This window comes from Diachasmimorpha longicaudata, chromosome 19 (assembly GCF_034640455.1).
Source record: "Diachasmimorpha longicaudata isolate KC_UGA_2023 chromosome 19, iyDiaLong2, whole genome shotgun sequence".
Lineage (NCBI taxonomy): Eukaryota > Metazoa > Arthropoda > Insecta > Hymenoptera > Braconidae > Diachasmimorpha > Diachasmimorpha longicaudata.
This window is the reverse complement of record NC_087243.1, coordinates 1,901,650-1,920,688: the sequence shown is the minus strand read 5'-3', so window position 1 is coordinate 1,920,688 and position 19,039 is coordinate 1,901,650. Positions and strand designations below refer to the sequence as shown.

General features: G+C 45.3%; 2 protein-coding genes across 2 annotated transcripts; both read right to left on the bottom strand.

Annotated features, from left to right (window-relative positions):
- Positions 1-840: 840 nt before the first annotated feature.
- LOC135171221 (uncharacterized) lies at positions 841-1,947 on the bottom strand. Its single transcript, XM_064137609.1, has 3 exons — positions 1,565-1,947; positions 1,338-1,520; positions 841-1,285 (listed from the first exon to the last, which is right to left on the bottom strand). Exons 1-3 carry the CDS (start codon positions 1,945-1,947, stop codon positions 841-843), a joined length of 1,011 nt encoding a protein of 336 aa, XP_063993679.1.
- Positions 1,948-9,580: 7,633 nt separating this feature from the next.
- LOC135171220 (uncharacterized) lies at positions 9,581-11,486 on the bottom strand. The gene is made up of 4 exons (XM_064137607.1): positions 11,381-11,486; positions 10,857-11,323; positions 10,347-10,753; positions 9,581-10,277 (listed from the first exon to the last, which is right to left on the bottom strand). Exons 1-4 carry the CDS (start codon positions 11,484-11,486, stop codon positions 9,581-9,583), a joined length of 1,677 nt encoding a protein of 558 aa, XP_063993677.1.
- Between the last annotated feature and the right edge of the window lie 7,553 nt (positions 11,487-19,039).

Here is a 19,039-nt window from a genome sequence, read left to right as displayed (position 1 = left end):
TAATCCGTTGAGGAATTTGCCCATCGGGAAACAATAACACCGCAGGAGTGAGACAGAAGGTAACGTCTCGTCTCATTCCGCAGATGTTGGAATGTAGCTAGCGCTACACCCTGCCTCTCTTAAAATCTCTTATCCTCTACAAGTAAACTATAAAACCTATAGAAAACAAATGACAATATTTATATAAACACGACCCGTAACCCAAACACTCTAATACTTTCTTCTCCCCTCGGCCCCTACTCTTCCGTTTAACCTCCTCTCTTTCGTCCTCGTTTCTCCTTCCTCTTCACCTGCATCTTCTCTCTTCTGCTGCCTTCCTCAGCGCTTCCTCTACCCTCCTCAGCCTCTCACTCATTCTCTTCTCCGGAGGCGCGCCCAGTATCTGCACCATCCTCTCCTTGCAGTATCTCCTACTACTTCGTTTGTACCATCCTTTCCACCACCTCTCGTCCTCCTGCCCGACCTCTTCATTAACCCCTCACATCCGAAATCATGCTCCATCTCCTCTTTTTCCCTTTTACATGCCCTTGCAGCTATCCTCTACCATCCCTCTTCTTTCTCCAATCAGCGCGTTCCCACATCTCCATGTAGCCCACCCTATCTACTGCTCTTCCTTCAGTTTCTTGTCCACCCAGTACTTTCCCATTTCCGTGTCCTTTTTGCTTTTTTTATGGTATTCGCAGTACTTTGATACTTCTATCCTTGCCCAGTCCTTTTGTTTCTGCTGGCCCTCCATTATCTCTACTTTCCCCTCTATCTTCTCCTCTATTCCGTCTAACTCCTTTTTCTACCGTCTTTCCAGTATCTCACCGTCGCCCAACTACTTTAGCTTATCTCTTACTATTCTCTTAGACATTTCTTAGCCCATCGTTCCTCTTCCATTCTTGCGATCCTGACCATGAACTTTGCTGCTGTCCTGAATGCCTCCGTTTCTATGTCTCCTGCTCCCGTTTCCATTCTCCAAATGTAATCCGGTGAATTCCTTGCCAGCCCCATACTCGATTTAATGTACCTCTTCTGCACCCTGTCTCCTCCTGTCTTCACCATCCCCAGATCACCACTCCGTACAATGCAGCCGCCTTCACTGTTGCTCCCATAAAATATAGCCTTCTCGTTAGGTTCTTCAATCTCGCTCCACGCCTTGTCGACTAGCCTCTGTGCTTTTAGCGCTAGCTGCTTCGTGTTTTCCCTGTACTTGTTCGCAGTTGTGAAACAGAACGCCAGGTACTTGACCTCTTTCACCACTTCCACCTCCCTTCCTTGAAAGCTCTGCCTCTCTTTTTCCCTTTTCCCCCCTTTTCTGAATACTGAATTATTTTTGTTTTCTCCACACTTACTTCCATCTTTTTTTTTCCGTCGACCGCTCCATTGTTCTCATCATGTTTGTCAGTTCTTCTCCCTCCTTGGCTACTATTGCTGCGTCGTGTCTGCATATAACAGCGTACATACCTTCTCCCCCTTCCCCCTCCCAATTGTCGTACCTCCCGCCCCTTTTCTTTCCAGTGACCCGATTAGGTCCTCTATGAATATGTTGAGTAATATCGAGCTCAGCGGGCTTCCTTGCTTTACTCCCTTGCCTGTTTTAAACCCCTCCGTCAATCCTTTCCCCGTTATCACCCTGTTCCATGTCTCCTCGTAGATCCTCCTTGTGATTCTCAGAATATTTCCCTCTATTCCCATGCTCATCATTTTTTCCCACAACTTTTCTCGATCCACTTTATCAAATGCCGCCTTGAAGTCCACGAATGCCACATACAGTTTCCCTTTTTTCTTCTTCAGTCTGTTCCCCATTCTCTCCAGCCACCTTTCCAGTCTTCTGGCCATTACTTCCATCAATATTTTATATCCTATGTCCAACAACGACATTTCCCGATAATTTGCCGCTCTGTCCACCTTTCCTCTTTTGTGGGTTGGGCACATTGGCGCCACCCTCCATCTGTCTATCATTTCCTCACTTCTCCAAAGCTCCTTAATCGTCCTTACTATTTCTTTTTTCCCGCCCTGTGGTAGGTTCTTCCAGAACTCCGCCGCTTTTCCTCTGTTCAGCCTATTTCTTTCCCCTTATATTCCTATCTGATATATCTTTGTCCAGCTCGTCCTCCTCATCACCTTCCCTCTCCTCTTCTACCCGTTCTGTCTCTGCCTCGTCTTCGTTCCCCTCTTCTGCTTCCAGGAATTCCTTGAAGTGTCGCAGCCAGTCCTTCTCCGTATTATTGTTTGCTGTCTTTCTAGCCAATTGCCTGAAGCAGTTCATCGCCTTCCACCATTCCGCCATCGCCTTACTTGCCACCACCTCCTTCTGCGTTCCCTCAATGCACTCCCTGTACAGTCTTCCCCTTATCGCCCTTAGGTTCTTCTTCGCCTGGTTGTACTCCCACTTATTCTTCCAGTTTCTTTTTTTTCTGAACCTTCGTAGTTTTTTGTACATACTCCTTCTCTCCTTCGTGTATTATTCCCCATTCCCATTCCCCATTATCCCATGGCGCCCTTTCTCTTCCGGTTCCTCCCGTTGTCATTCCAGCCTTTACTGCCGCTTTTAGTATACTCTCTACTAACCTCTCCCATCCGTCGTTCACGCCTGACTCCGCCCTCTCCTCACATTCCTTCTATTCTTCTTGCCATTTCTTTATGAAGTCTTCTCTCTTTGCCTCTTTCCATTTTTGTCTTTCTTCTGCCCTCCGTCCCTCACCCTTCACTATGTTCTTTCCGCCCCACTCCACTTTGTACTTTAGCGGTAGGTGATCCGAGCCCTCTTGTTCTCCTATCACCATTTCCTTGAACCATTCTGGACTCCCCTCCCCTTCCAATCTTATCATTATATAATCCAGCACACTTCCCAGCCCCGCGCCGTCCCTTATGAACGTGATTGCTCCCTCTGTGTCTCCCTTGATTCTCCCATTCTGTATGAGTAGCGCCTTTTCCTCACACCGACTTATCAGCCTTTCCCCCTCATTCCTTATCGTTTTGTCCTGCGATCTCCTTTCTTTGAACTCACTTACCTCCTCCAACCCTCCTTCTGCTACCCCCTGCATCTCTCCAATCCTCGCGTTGAAGTCTCCCATGATAATTACCCTTCCGTGTTCCTCTTCTAGTTCCTCTAGTAATTCCCCCAGCTTTCCCAACACTCTGTTTATATTTTTTCTATTATTGTAGGTGCTCACTATCACCTACCTCATATCAGTCTTGCCCTCTCTCATTTTCAGTCTTAGTATTCCCACTCTTGCACTGCCCATTCTGCCTCCAACGATTTCCTCACCCCCATCAGATGTTCTCCACTCGCCTTTCCTCGTTCTTGTTTCCTTATCGCTTCTTTTCCCAACGACTCGAATTCATGGTTCAGCTTCCCTATCATTTTCTTCATTTCCTTCACCTCCTGATGTGTCGCCTGGAACGCCACCACATTCATTTCTTTCCACCATCCTTCGTTCTTCCTTATATTCTGTAATGAACATTTGGGGATGTCTGTTCTGACGACGCCCCGCCAAGACAACAACACCCTGCAACGTCCCAAACATCCGTGCATTTGCGAGTAGGAAGAGAGAGAGAGGGAGCCTAATAAAGTTTCGGTTCCACCCCGGGGTGGCTAACATCGTGTTTTCGTTTCGACTTTCCCACACCGCTGTGTGGCGAGATTTTGGCGTTTCCTTTTTTGTTTATTTTTTCTTTCCGTCTAGCTAAAAATTGACTTACGCGTTTTTGAAGGCCTATGGGGTTATCGCGTAGAAGGGCCGAATTTCGAGCCATCCGATGACTTCCATGGGAATCCCCCTTCCTGTTAATTTCGCGGGGAATGGGAAAATCCGGTAGAGATACTGGCGCTCAAAATAGAGAGATTCAATACGGTTAATTGTCTTCGTTTACTTTTTTTTGGGGTGGAAGAGCACGCGGAGCAAGAGCAGACCTAGCCTCCAGTGAATTGCCAGGCGGTTTTTGAAATTAGGGACATAAGTAGGATTTTGAGCATCGCGTTTTTATAACCTTATAAATCCCCCGCGAATCAACCCGCGAGAAGCGCCAAAAACCCCAGGTAATTATCAAGAACGTTCATCCGTTCGAAATTGGACATTGGTATAAGCGATTCCGAGAAAATATCGCTTTTCTTAACCCCACAGGAATGCGAGGAACACAACGACCCGATTTTGAAATTCGGACACATTCGCGAGGCCCTTGGAAAAATGGGCGTGTCCTGTCGAGCCCTCTCCCGATCATAGCACATCGATCAGGGAGTCAATCAGTAGCGATCTATGGGTCAATGGGATCGGTCGTCTCATAAAGAGTGCAATAGTATGTAAGCCTAAGCACAATCCCCGTCGGCTTATAGTGGAAAATGGAACATAAAGAAAAGCGGAACCATCGGCGGACTACCGTGAGTTTTCACATTTAATTAGTAATTAAAGTGTTGGGATTTATTCTCCACGTTGAGTGGTTTTCTCCTTATTAAATATCGGTCAGCTAACCTCTCATTTTAACTTCCCCATTGTGTGACGTTCTCGAACAACGCATAGTGTGATTACGGTGCGCGATTCCATTGGATTTACGGTGGCTGTGATTTGGGTTGTGCCGATCCGAACATTGAGAAATTTTGAGGAAATACAGAGAAAGGCTTTCCGCGTCCGAGGGAGATTGATTTGTAAAAACCGACTCTGCGGTTCTCGAGAGTTCGCGATTTTCCCGTTCGCGGGTTTTTAATATAGCGTCCCCCAAGCGTGGTGGCTTTTTCGTTTCTTTCTCTCTCACTCCTTCAGAAGCATAAGGGAAATCCTCTACTTTTCTGGGAATTATGGGAAATTAATCGCGGTTATGAGAAATTATCTGGTTGCGTTTAGGAAAACCAGAAATTCCGTTTCTCTTAAAAATTTATATACATATAAGACAGTTATAAAATGACAAGGACATTTTGTGGCGTTAATTTAAAATTTGGGAACACGGGTGCAAAATTATACGAGAGCATGATGAGAGAGTTCAGCACGTTCTAATCATTTGAAACCGTCACAGGATCACCGTCATCCTGCCGGAACCGCGAACGCACTTCCTGTGTGAGACAATGGGCCCACCCAATGTATAATACCAAGGTGGAATTAACCGGCAAACCGATAATTAAACATATCTCGGCAACGGCGGAGTGGATTTCCGAAATCCAAGAGTCCCTTTTGGGGGAATAATCCCCCGAATAATCTCACAAAATGTGAGAGATTTCAGGTCATTATTAGTCGACCTAGAACTATTAGAAATTCCGGCGGAATTTCGATCGGGATATCGAACGGGTGGATGATGCAATCCCCACCCCGCTCTTCCCTTCAGACTACTACGCAGCACAGTAACGACTATTCTACCCTTTCTTTTGTTTATTTATTACCGTCCGGGTATACACAAAAAAAGAGAAATACCAATGAAACAAGTCAAAAGGCCCGGTGAAGGGATTTTTGGCCAGGTAAGACCTGGACGACACCCGTTGTTCATTAACGGGGAAACTATCACAAAATTGGGAAGATCATCACTATCTTTAATCACGGCCACCCGGAAATGGAGAAAAGGCGCTTTGTTCACCCAGAGCGAATAAATCAAACAATTAACTCACCGGTAAATCTAGGCGTCTACGCCTGCCTTTTCCTGTCATTTTCACTTGACAAAAACTATATTTTACTGAGTAACGACTTATCCCTTCGATTCACGGATCGCGACTGATCGATCACGTCGATGTGGTCGATGTGGTCTCCCGAAATTTTCCGAAGGGCACCGGGTAGTGTCACCCTCTCTAGTCTAATTGTTCTACCTCGGTCTTGACTCTCCCATTTCCCGACCGGGTTCTTAATAGATGATTGCTCCCTGATAATTTTAGGGTTTTGGCGCTTCCTGCGGGTTGATTCTCCGGCAACTAGGGGGGTTGAATAAATAATAAATATACCAAAAAAAACGAAAACTAATTATATAAATTCCAAGAGCCTGGCAGTTCGTCGGAGACAGGGGCTGTACTTACTTCGATCGACCTTCCACCAAAAAACCAAAAACGTACCCAATTAATCCCCCTAAAATCCGCTTATTGGAGCGCCGGCATTTCAGCTGGGCTTATTCGAATGCCCGTAAGATTGACTAAGGGTGAATCCCCAAAAACTACCGGATGACTCCTATTTTGGCCCTTCTTCGCGATAATTTTGGTGGGCCCACAAAACTCATACTTGGGTCAGTAAAAGGCGAGCAAACTCCTTAATTAACCACCTGAGGGTGGAGGGAAAGGTATTCTAATGCCTATTTGTCGGGTTTAGCCACCCCGGGGTGGAAAATTACGCGAATTGGGTTTAGCCACACCCTGGTGAAAAATTACGCGATTAAGAAAATATTCTCTCTCTACTCTCACTCACGCTTTCCACTCTTTGTCGTCTCCGAATTTGTTGGTATTGCTCCCGTCTTTGGGTGTTTCTAACAGACATCCCCATATGTCTGTTACAAATGTTTTTTTGCCCGATAAATTGCTCTCAATTTCCTCTCTGCATGGAGATTTCTATTTTTTTTTTACTTCCATTCGCGCCCGTGTTTTATTTCGAGTCCGTCGGTTTCTGCGAATTCTCGTGCCATTTAAAAACATGAAAACAATACTGGGAGAGGATTTTAAAGGCACGACGAATTCGCTCGATTAATTTCAGTTGGAGATTGACATTGTTGAGGATAAGACGAATTATTACGAGCTCATTACTTTATCATTATCGTTTTGTTACCAATGGTGAACCGTTTTAGTGGGTGAAAAATTAATAAGTATTAGTGAAGGTTTGACAATGTCGTCATTTAATAGGTTTGTGTACAGTGAGTGTAATAATTTTTCAAGTGACACGGATGTGATGTTCCATCGGGTGAAGTGAGTAATTAAAACAATTTCAATCCCCATTCTTTAAGAAAAATCATCCATGGACTGATAATTTGTTGGAATAAGTCGGGAGGGTTTCCTGGTGGATTTCGTGGTAGATTTCGTGGCGGGTTTCACGGAGGCTTTTGTAGTGGATTTCGTCGTCGGTTTCGTGGTGGATTTCGTGGAGGGTTTCAGATTCTTATAGGATATTATTGACGCGTGGATCGGCCGGATGGGAAATGAGCAACTTGGCGGTTTATCTCTGTCCCAATTACGTGACAGTCGTATTTGTTCGGATCATTTCCAGGACTCAGACTACATCGCTGTAGGGGTGGCTGGCAAGAGACGACTAAAAAACGGCGCAACACCTATTGCGGTAATTAACAGAGTAAAAAACACAATGCCAGCTCTATCCAACGTTCCTCTCAGAGAGCGTAATCAGGATGAAAATTCTGGTTTCAGACGAGAGGCGCACAATACTCATCCTGAAGTTGCGAGCTACACGGTTGAAGCAATTTCGAAACGTAAATTAAATGCAATGTCGGTACAACTAGGTGTACAACGCGTACTTATTGACGAACAACGGCTAAAAATGATGGAGCAACGCGCGAAAATTGAAGGTTTGAGTTGGAAAATTTCACGTTTGAGGGAGGCTAGACTAACACCGAACAAATTATCAGTAGAAGAGGTAATTTCCGGTGCAGCGCAGCATTTAAACGGTGGAAGTCTTTCCATTGTAAAAATGCAACAGCGTCAAACGCGAAAACGGTCGTAGAATAAGGAAGAACAAGATTTCGCGTTACAAATTCATTCCAGAGGACCTCCAGTTTACCGGTATTTACGGCAAAAACGAAGAATTGAGTTACCTTGCGAGACTTTAGTACGGCAATGGAGGAATGAAACGGTTATTTCTCCTGGCTTCAACCGTGTAGTTTTCGCTAAATTGAGGGAGAAAGTGGAGCAAATGATAGACTATGAGAAAAATTGTACACTCATGTTCGATGAAATGTCACTTCGCGAATTACTAGAGTATAACTGACGTTTGGATTGCGTGACGGGTTTTGAAGATTTAGGCGAGTGTGGTAGATGGAAGAAAATCGGAAATGACGCGGTAGTTTTCATGATTCGGGGGTTACGATCATCTTGGAAACAACTCATTGCGTATTTTATTGTGAAGGGCTCGATTTGAAGTAAGGTATTAAAGTACATGATAGATGAGACGGTACATCGGATCCATGATTGTGGGCTGCAAGTTAAGTTTATTGTATGTGATCAAGCGCAGGCCAATATTTCGGCCATTAACGCTTTGGTGACAAAACTCCCCCGAAAAAATAAGGCCAGTGTACTTGCTAGCTCGGCAGATGATTTGACGCAAGATACCAAAAATTCTGACGATTCTTTCCAGGGGGATGCACAATACTACTAGTTTGAAGGTCACAAAATCTATTTTGGCTTCGATCCACCTCATCATCTCAAAGGATTGCGCAATAATCTCTTCGCGTACGATTATTTGCTCCGAGAAATTCAAACTCATCCTTCGATGGAAGAAACGAGCCTTTCCGAGAAGGAAGCGATGCTTTCGGACCACGAAGGAATGGCTTCTAACGGGGAAAGTATGGTTTTTGACGGAAAGAGTGAGTTTGTAACGCAAACTATTTCTTGGGGGGCAATCAGAGAGCTTCGTGAAGTCGAAAAATCGAGTGTTGTCCAGGTAGCTCCTAAACTGACCGATAGACACGTCAAGATTACGCGTTTTTCAAAAATGAATGTTTCGATGGCGGCTCAAGATTTTACTCATTCGGTTGCGCAAGCTGTACGTACGGTCCACGTGAGAGGTGATTTAAAGCACAAATCGTGTATTGCAACCGCCGACTTTCTGGAAAAAGTCAACAGACTCTTTGATTGCCTCAATGCAGGCGCAAATTCGTATACGAATCCGTTTCAGTGAGGTTTATCGATTAACGATACGCGTGTAGAGGACACATTGAACAAGGCTTTACTGCGGCTCGCGAATTTGAATGTTAAAGGTGGGAAAAATCCACCTACCTTCAACAATTTTCAATTAACGATCAAAAGTATTCTAGCTTTATGGGAAGATCTTCAAGCAGAGGGGGTCCCATCCCTTCTGATTGGAAATCTCAATCAAGATCCTCTAGAAAATCAATTCGGTTTTTGGCGATCTCAATGGGGTAATAATGTCAATCCATCAGTGAGACAGATTCGATTATGTGCGCAGCGATCTACGTCCTTAAAGTCTGGAATTTCACCTCCAAGAGGGGCAAATTGCCAAAATGATAGAATCACTTGTTTATTGGCCAGCGATATGGGCCATTGCCCAATATACAAGTAGGCGACAAGGCTACTCTTTATGCAGGCAATAACGACGGAGATTCAGAATTCGAGCCGGTCGAACTAACTATCGACGATGTCCAAACTGCGGGTGATCGCGCTTCCCTCAAAGAGTCCTCCATTCGTCACGTTGCACGTTGCACATTGCACGTTGGTTCTATTGCACAGTCGTGTATGAAAAAATTCCATTGTGATAACTGCCAATCTTTCATGTCGAAGTCTAATACGCACCTCGAAATCGCGAATGAAACTGTAATATTCTAGAGAGCTTATTCGTGTCAAGACGGGGATCATTTTGGGAACTTGGGAACATGTTCCAGAATTCTCCCGCATCCTCCGCGACTACCACTATGTCATCGGAGTATTGTAAGCAGAACATTTTCTCCTTCCCTACCACCGTGCCCCCAAACCCCTCTTTACCCATTCGGCATCAATATCATCTATAAATAAGTTGAACAATATTGGGCTCAAAGGACAGCCCTGACTAACCCCGCTTTCCGTGGGGAACCTCTGAGTTAGCCCTGCACCCGTGATTACTTCGTTTTCCGAGGTTCTGTAAATCGTCTTAACCATATCATAAAATCTAGCCCGTATCCCCCCCCTCCATAATTTTTCCAGCAGAAGAGCCCGGTCCACCGTGTCAAAAGCCGCCTTCAAGCCAATGAAGGCGGTATATAACTTCCCCCCCTTATGCTTTATCCAATTCCCTATCATCGTATTCAGAATAAATATTTGTTCCCTGGTTCCTCTTTTTTCCCTAAAGCCCCCCTGACTCTCGTTCAGTTTCCCCTCCCTCTCAAGATACGCGCTGAGCCTGTTTGCCATAATGCTGGCAAACAGTTTATACCCTAAATCCAGCAATGAAACCCCCCCTGTAGTTGCCCGCGTCATTTTCATCCCCTCCCCCTTATAAATAGGGAAAATTCTGGCGACGGTCCACCCCTCCCTAAGCCTGCTAGATTTCCAGCATTCCTGAATCACCTCCCAAAGTTCCTTCCTCCAGTTCTCCGGTAGATGCTTCAGGTATTCCTCCGTGATCCCGTCTTCCTCCGCTGCTTTTTTATTCTTGAGCGCATTTAAGGTCCCGCTAAATTCGAATTCACTTATATCCTTATCCAGATCTTCTATCTCGACCCATTCTTCCCACTTTTCTCACTCCCTGTCCTCATCTCTACCCCCGCCCGAGCCCCCCTGCACCATGGAGATCTGACCCGCCCATTTTTCCTTCGTAATATTCTCCCCCTTTCGCCCCGCTCTTGCCCTACATGCACCCAAAGCTTCCCATAGCTCTCCCAAATTTTTACTCGCTTTAACCCGGTTTTTCTTCTCTTCCGCTATTTCTTTCAGCCTAGCCTTAGCCATCTTTTTCAGCTTTCCTCTTTCCTCCCTGAAGCAAGTTCTTTCCGCTTCTCCGTACCTCCTTAAATATTTCCTGAGCGCTTTATTAACCCTGGCCCTCTGCAACTTATATTCCTCCCCCAACCAAGCGAATTCATCTCTCTTTTTCCTTCGTTTTAAGCTCCTAGTCATACCAGTTTCCCCCGCTGCCTCCAGGACGACTGCCTTCAAGCGGTCCCAACGTGAGTCTGCATTCCCCCCACCCCCGCTAATACTTCTTTCCCGTCAAGAACCGTTGATAAGCCTCTTTTTCTCCCGGAGTCCAGACTAGCTTGATTCCTCCCGCCGCGGGCCCCTCTGCCCCTTGAAGCTCGCCCCCTGCGTCGCCATCTATTCCGGCCTTTGGAACCCCTGGTCCAAGTAAAGTCACTGTCACCCCGAGATGGTCAGAGTCAGTTGCGGGCCATATGTTGACCTCATCCAGCACATTTGGGTCCCCTTCATGTAACACTAAGTCAAGTACCGATTCCACCGACTCATATTGATTCCCCACGAATGTAATTGCTCGCTCCCAGTGCCCCTTAATGGCTCCATTGGTCACCACGAGCCCCTCTTCATCGCAGAACTCTACCAGCTTACTTCCATCTCGGTTCACCTTAGTGTCCCTGGATCTTCTTACAACCATGTCTTCCCCATCTCCCGCTTCCAGCTCTCCAATTTTAACATTAAAGTCCCCCATTATCACAATTGCTTCCGATTTTTCCCTTCCCTCCTCAATCTTACTCCTAATTTCTTCTAGAATTTTACCAATACCAACATTATTATATCAAGTAATAATTCGACACTTTCTACCCCCCCCCCCAAGCTTTAACCTTGATATCACTGCTCCATTGAGCCACTTATTGACTATTATTTCCTCCCCTAAGCTCCTTCTGGTACCCACTAGAATCCCTCCCATTCCCCTCCCCTTTTTATGTCTTTTGACAGCTTCCTGATGTACTCACTTAAAATTATTTGGAACACTTTCGAGATTTTTCATCAGCCCTTCTTGTTTTTCTTGCACTACATGCGTTTCCAACAGTATTATCACATCATATTTGGCAATATCTTTCCAAATCCTTCTCATTTTCCCCCCTTTTAGCCCCTGCACATTCCAACAAGTAGCCCGGATGAGTCCCCTGCTGTCCCCTTGTAGCGCTAGCTACCTTCTAACACCATCGGAATGAGATGATATCCGCTGTCTCACTCCTGGTGTTATTGTCTCCCGATGGGCGAATTCCTCACCGGATTATCCCCACGACTCCCGGCAAATCAGTTGCCTAAGACATCAAATTCCAATGTCCAAGAGGACAGTAATGTATTGCATTCGGCACGCGACACATTATATATATATTATACTAAATTAATAAACTACGAATTATATTTTTATAATCGACTGTTTATTATTTATGTAGTGCATAAACTAAACTCCGCTACACCCTTCCCCCCTATCTAGTTTCCCGCCCCTTCCCTCATTATTGCTAACATTACTTGGGTCTGTTTCATCCAGTCTGTCCTCACTATTGTTACTACCCGCTCCCGATACTGAACCTTCTGTCCTCCTTCTCGGCGCTCTATCCCTGCCGAGTTCACCAGTATCCTCCCTCCATTGCAGCTCGGTACCATTCACCGACAGCGTCTGGTCGAAGTGGTTGACGAAGGCTCTCTTCCCCATGTCCCTGGCCCGTACGACCAATTTCTCCAGGTACCCGTTCACCTCCTCCTGCCTCAGAGTGAGATCGTCCCTGATCGATACACCCACCTTCTCCAGGTTCTCATGAACCTTCCGCGTCATGATGAAGGTCTTTTTCCTCTCGCGACTCTTGAACTCTAGAAGAAGTTCACCTGAGGCCAGAATTCTCTCCGATTTCAGTGCGATCTCTGTTTTACAGGCGGATTTCACAAGGGCCGCAAAACCCAGCCCCTCCGAGCCCTCAGTAGTCCCTAGTCCTCTGACAATGATGTTCCTCTCTCTGCTCTTCCTTACTTTTTGCTCGTACTGCCACACGACCTTGCCCATCCTGTCGTGGGCCCCCTGCCTCCAAGACAGACCTTCCATGGGCTCCTGCACCGGCCGTTCCCTCAAAAATCTGCCAGCCTCCCCGGTAGGTATTTCCCTGTCGCCTGGGCTGGTGAGTGTTGTGTCGTGCGTAGAGCTGTGGTCTATTCCTTCGTTCAGCGAATACCCTGGGTTGGTTTTGAGAGCGTTCGGCTCCTCCTCCTCCTGCTCACACTTGTCCTCTGTTTCCTCCAGGTAGACTGGCAGGATGACGAACAAACCTCCCTGTCAGGGGTGAGCATGAGGATAGAGCCGGACACTCCTCGTGACGCCCAACCAGATTTGGGAGAGGCTACTCCTCCGAGGCCACCACATTATGGACCTGGGGACACACAACTCCAGGCTTTGCCTCCACTAGGGGCTCCAGCGAGAGAAGATGATGGTCCTAGCACCTCCACCTCCGGGTTACTTGCACCCAAGATTCCAGGGATGGTAAGTACGGATCGGAATCCGACCGCCTCCCGGGCATCTCACCCCGAGACCGCCCGCGATCGCCACTCCGCCTCTAGGTCGGTCAGGAAGCCATCCCCAGCCACTTCGACGACAGGCCAGAGCCAAGGAGGTCATACAAACGGCCCTAAGAGAAAGAGGATTTGGTGCTTCGACTGTCGTCGACATGGCCATCGACCAGCTGAGTGCCCCAATCCCACAGGGGAATGGTTCTGTGGGAAGTGTCCATTCCGAGTCACAAAAGATCGACCATGTCCGACTCACCAGACCGAGCTCACTAGAGCAACGGCCAGTCGGTCCCTTCAGAAAACACCAGGATCCTCAGAGTCGCGGAACGCCCCGTACCCAGCGACGACCTCCAGGGAGTCTCCACCTTCGACTCGACGTCCCATGGCCACGACCAGAGATGTTGATCGCTCGGTCCAACGTCACCTGGACCGATGCCCATCCCCCAGAAGGGTCCACCTGGATTCGTAGCATTCGGATAACCTAGGGGCTACACGATATGCCCCTTATTGGGACCAAACTCCGGTAGTGGACAGGTACCCACCAGATTCCCCAATCAGGAGGACAACGCACGCAGTCCAGGGACAGTACTGGAATCCTCCCAGGGACTGTCCTCAAATCCACCCCTACTACGGAGGTTCATCTAGCGAGGCTAGGAGGGACTTTCAGCGAACCCTCCTCGAGCCAGCACCACCCCTTCCACCTACAGTGGCATCGCCCTCCCAGTGGAGACGGTAGCCGCCATCACCGAGCTATTAATGGGCAGGTTAGCACTGGCGAGAGATCACCAGGAAGACCCGCCGAAGGCATCCAAAGCCTGTGGATCCCGCTATCCTCCGCGCTAACCTGCGACGGCCCTAACTCCGACCAGACGAGACACCCGTTACGGAACCACGGAAAACACATTCCGCTAGGATAGTTCTTTCGTTTTTTTTTATTTTGTCCGACAGTTTTCTCTTTATTGGGAACGTACGCTCAAGAGTAGCGTGGATTCTGGACCTCCAATTTTAATTTTTTTGGTTTCATTTTGTTTTTGCCCTTTCCTTTTGCAAAGAGCGAAGGAAAGCTAGTTTTTTTTTCTATTATTTACACTCGCAGAAGGTGCCTTGGGGCAATATGTCCGTTAAAAATTTTTTCTGGCCGATAAATTGCTCTCAATTTCCTCTCTGCAAGGAAATTTCTATTTTTTGAAGTGAAAACTTCTTATGGCGCGTTGGGCACTTTTGTGGGTGAGCATTTTCTCATGAACTCGCGACAGATGAGATTTTACAGTGATGCCAGAGGCGGGAACCACACGTCTCCCACTGCCCCACTCCGCAGCAGTAGTTGCGCGAGGGAGTAGCGCATGAAACCCTCACGCGTGGGATTTTTGCCCCCGTCTGGCATCACTGCTATTAGTATACGCATAGGTATATATGAGCTGTTTCTTTCTTCCGCTAGGGAAACAACTTCCTGTTTTAGCAACAGTTACATTAAAAGAATACAAGTTTGGCGCTAGCGTTTAAATAGGCGCTACATTTAAAGTTTGAAGTTGATAAATTTCTACAGAATTGCAGAAAATCTCGAAATTTTGGGGAATTACTATCGGGAATTCGGATGGTGGGAAAAAATATATATGCTACGATTATACCTTTAAAAAAATCTACATTTTTATTTTTGATTATAGATTTGTCTTGAAAATGGATGCGGTTTTATATGAAGAATTTGATTTAACGATGTCCAATGATCGCAATTTTAGCACAAAAAAATACAAAACTACTAGTGATGCAGTATTCACAAGAAATATAAATAGATTTGAATCAAAATTGTTCATTTCACACTTTAGATGCCATAGATCTATTGTTTCAGTTTTAGAATTTGATGAAAATGCTGGTAATGATGATGAAAGAGTTGTTGAAATTATGGATGAGAATTGATAAATTTTGTATTTACTATTTACTAATATCTACTCATTTAAATAAAACCACTTCCTACGAATATAGTTTCTATATTATTATACTTCATGTCCATTCAAAAAGTGCCCACATTGCTTTGATAAACTTGATTTTTTATGTACAATTTCTCATGCCGCGAGCGCACCTAAAAATGCTCACCCAAAAAAGTGCCCAACGCGCCATAAGTTCAAGTTTTCACTTCTGCCTGCACTCCCGGAGTGCAACGAGTTTTTTACTTCCATTCGCGCCCGTGTTTTGTTTCGAGTCCGTAGGTTTCTCCAAATTCTCGTGCTTTTTAAAAACAGGAGAACAATACTGGGAGAGGATTTTAAAGGCAAGAAAAATTCGCTCGATCGATTTCAGTTGTAGATTGACATTGATGAGGATACGACGAATTATTACGAGCTCTTTACTTTATCGCTATCGTTTTGTTACCAATGGCGAACCGTTTTAGTGGGTGAACAAGTAATACGTATTAGTCAAGGTTTGACATTGCCGTCATTTAATAGGCGTGTGGACAGTGGGTGTAATAATTCTTCAAGTGACACGGATGTGATGTTCCATCGAGTGAAGTAAGTAATGAAAACCGTTTGAATCACCATTCTTTAAGAAAAATCGCCCATGGGGTGATAATTTGTTGGAATAATTCGAGAAGGTTTCCTGGTGGATTTCGTGGTAAATTTCGTGGTAGGCTTCGTCGTGGATTTCGTGGTAGATTTCGTGGTTTATTTCGCGGTGGGTTTCGCGATGAATTTCATGGTGGGTTTCGTGTATGATTTCGTGGTAGATGTCGTGATTGATTTCGTAGTGGATTTCGCGGAGAATTTCGTGGTGGATTTCGTGGCGGGTTTCATGGAGGCTTTTGTAGTGGATTTCGTGGTGGGTTTCGTGGTGCATTTCGTGGAGCGTTTTGCGGAAGGTTTCGTACTGGATTTCGTGGAGGGTTTCATGGAGGCTTTTTTAAAATAAAAAACCAATCGAAAAATTATAAATTAATTTTTTAACATTGCGAAAACTTTTTTCATCTGGCTTTTGGGAAAATATGGGTTTTAAGCTCCAGATTCTTATAGGATATTGATGTAGGATATTATTGATGTAGGTGGAATCATTTTCTCAGTTCGGACGCGTGGATCGGCCAGATGGGAAATGAGCAACTTCGCGGTGTATCTCTGACCCAATTACGTGACCGTCGCATTTGTTCGGATCATTTCCAGGACTCGGACTACATCACTGTAGGGGTGTCTGGTAAGAGACGTCTAAAAAACGGCACAACACCTATTCCGCCAATTAACAGAGTAAAAAACACAATCCCAGCTCTATCCAACGTTCCTCTCAGAGAGCGTAATCAGGATGAAAATTCTGGTTTCAGAAGAGAGGCCCACAATGCTCATCCTGAAGTTGCGAACTACACGGTTCAAGCAATTTCGAAACGGAAATTGAATGCAATGTCGGTACAAATGGGTGTACAACGCGTACTTATTGACGAACAACGGCTAAAACTGATGGAGCAACGCGCAAAAATTAGAGTTTTGAGTCGGAAAATTTCACGTTTGAGGAAGGCTAGATTGAAACCGAAGAAATTATCAGTACACGGATCATTTCTGGTGCAGCGCAGCATTTAAGCAGTGGAAGTCTTTCCATTGTAAAAATGCAACATCGTCGTTCTCGAAAACGGTCGTGGAAGAAGGAAGAACAAGATTTTGTGTTACAAATTCATTCCAGAGGACCTCGAGTTTACCGGTATTCATGGACAAAACGAGGAATTGAGTTACCTTGCGAGACTTTACTACGACCATGGGCGGAATGAAACGGTTATTTCTCCTGGTTTCAACCCTGTAGTTTTCGCTAAATTGAGAGAGAAAGTGGAGCAAGTGATAGACTATGAGAAAGATAGTACACTCATGTTCGATGAGATGTCACTTCGCGAATTACTAGAGTATGACTCGCGTTTGGATTGCGTGACGGGTTTTGAAGATTAAGGCGAGTACGATAGATCGAATGAAATTGTTAATCACGCGGTAGTGTTCATCATTCGGGGGTTACGATCGTCTTGGAAACAACCCATTGCGTATTTTATTGTGAATGGCTCGATTCGAAGTAAGGTATTAACCTACATGATAGATGATGCTGTACATCATATCGATGATTGTGGGCTTCAAGTCAAGTTTATTGTTTGTGATCAAGCGCAAACCAATATTTCGGCCAGTAACGCTTTGGTGACAAAACTCCCCCGAAAAAATAAGGCCAGTGTTCTTGCTAGCTCGGCAGACGATCTGACGCAAGCTACCAAAATTTCTGACGATTCGTCCAAGGGGATGCACAAAATTACTTGTTTGAAGGTCACAAAATCTATTTTGGCTTCGATCCGCTTCGTCTCCTCAAAGGATTGCGCAATAATCTCTTTGCGTACGATTATTTGCTGTAAGAAATCCAAACTCATCCTTCGATGGAAGAAACCAGCCTTTCCGAGAAGGAAGGGATGCTTTCTGACCACGAAAGAATGACTTCTAATGGGAAAGTATTGTTTCTGACGGAAAGAGTGACTTTATAACGCAAACTATTTCTTGGGGGGTAATCAGAGAGATTCGCGAAGTCGAAAAATCGATTGTTGTCCGGGTAGCGCCTAAACTGACCGCTAGACACGTTAAGATTACGTGTTTTTCAAAAATGAATGTTTCGATGGCGGCTCAAGATTTTACTCATTCGGTTGCGCAAGCTCTACGTACGGTCCACGTGAGAGGTGATTTAAAGCACAAATCGTGTATCCCAGCCGCGGAATTTCTGGAAAAAATCAACAGACTCTTTGATTGCCTCAATGTATGCGCAAATTCGGATTCGAATCCATTTCAGTGAGGTTTATCGATTCAAGATACGCGTGTAGAGGACACATTGAACAAGGCTTTACTGTGGCTCGCGAATTTGAATGTTAAAGGTGGGCAAAATCCACCCACCTTCAACAATTGTCAGTTAACGATCAAAAGTATTCTAGCTTTATGGTAAGATCTTCGAGCAGAGGGGGTTCCATACCTTCTGATTGGAAATCTCAATCAAGATCGCCTAGAAAATCAATTCGGTTTTTGGCGATCTCAATGGGGTAATAATGTCAATCCATCCGTGAGATAGATTCGATTTTGTGCGCAGCGATCTATGTTCCTAGATGCTGGAATTTCACCTCCAAGAGGGGCAAATTGTCAAAATGATAGAACCACTTGTTTATTGGCCAGTGATACAGCAAAGTCTAGTCCGTTGAATAACGCATTGCCCAATATACAAGTGCGACGACGCTACTCTTTATGCAGGCAATAACGACGGAGATCCAGAATTCGAGCCGGTCGCATTAACTATTGACGATTTCCAAACTGCGGGTGATCGCGCTTTCCTCAAAGAGTTCTCCATTCGTTACGTTGCTGGTTTTATTGTACAGTCGTGTTTGAAAAAATTCCATTGTGAGAACTGCCAATCTTGCATGTCGAAGTCCAATACGCACCTCGAGATCGCGAATGAAACTGTAATATTCTAGAGAGCTTATTCGTGTCCAGAAGGGAATCATTTTGGGAAACTAATCGTGCCGACCAATGATTTCAATAATGTAGTTTCTGCCGGTTTCAAAAGTTTCGAAGCTACGATCAAGCCAAATCTTCATAATAAAAAACTTCAAAGTACTTTCCGTAATTGTTTTGAACGGTGGCTCAAACGCGAGTATTCTCAATGGTTTTCAGATGTTTCAGGAACAGTTTGCGAGTATCATCGGTCATTTTGCATCAAATTTTTGGGTAGATGCATCTTTGTTTTTAATTTGAAATGGCTATCACAAGAACTTCGAGATAAAACGAAAGGAAAAAGACAGTTGGGACAGGGTACGAAACAAAATTCCTGAAACTGAAATTATTTTGTCATCGGGAGTAGATTGCTTGCATAGTTTACTATGAACATAGATCGTTCGGCAAGAACTGGGCTTGGTAGCGCTCACAGGGTAATTTTTCATCCAGAAATGCATGGAAAATTGTCTGTTGAAGGTTGATT

Excerpts from the sequence above, each read along its gene's own strand:
- LOC135171221 (XM_064137609.1), bottom strand. The coding sequence starts at position 1,947 with ATGATAGACAGATGGAGGGTGGCGCCAATGTGCCCAACCCACAAAAGA. Across the intron at positions 1,521-1,564 it reads AAAACAGGCAAGGGAGTAAA|AGGACCTAATCGGGTCACTG; the intron begins GCAAGGAAGCCC and ends ACATATTCATAG. Across the intron at positions 1,286-1,337 it reads ACGGAAAAAAAAAGATGGAA|GGAAAAAGAGAGGCAGAGCT; the intron begins GTAAGTGTGGAG and ends AGGGGGGAAAAG.
- LOC135171220 (XM_064137607.1), bottom strand. The coding sequence starts at position 11,486 with ATGGGAGGGATTCTAGTGGGTACCAGAAGGAGCTTAGGGGAGGAAATA. Across the intron at positions 11,324-11,380 it reads GTTAAAGCTTGGGGGGGGGG|AAGAAATTAGGAGTAAGATT; the intron begins GTAGAAAGTGTC and ends GTAAAATTCTAG. Across the intron at positions 10,278-10,346 it reads GGTAGAGATGAGGACAGGGA|CGGGACCTTAAATGCGCTCA; the intron begins GTGAGAAAAGTG and ends ATTCGAATTTAG.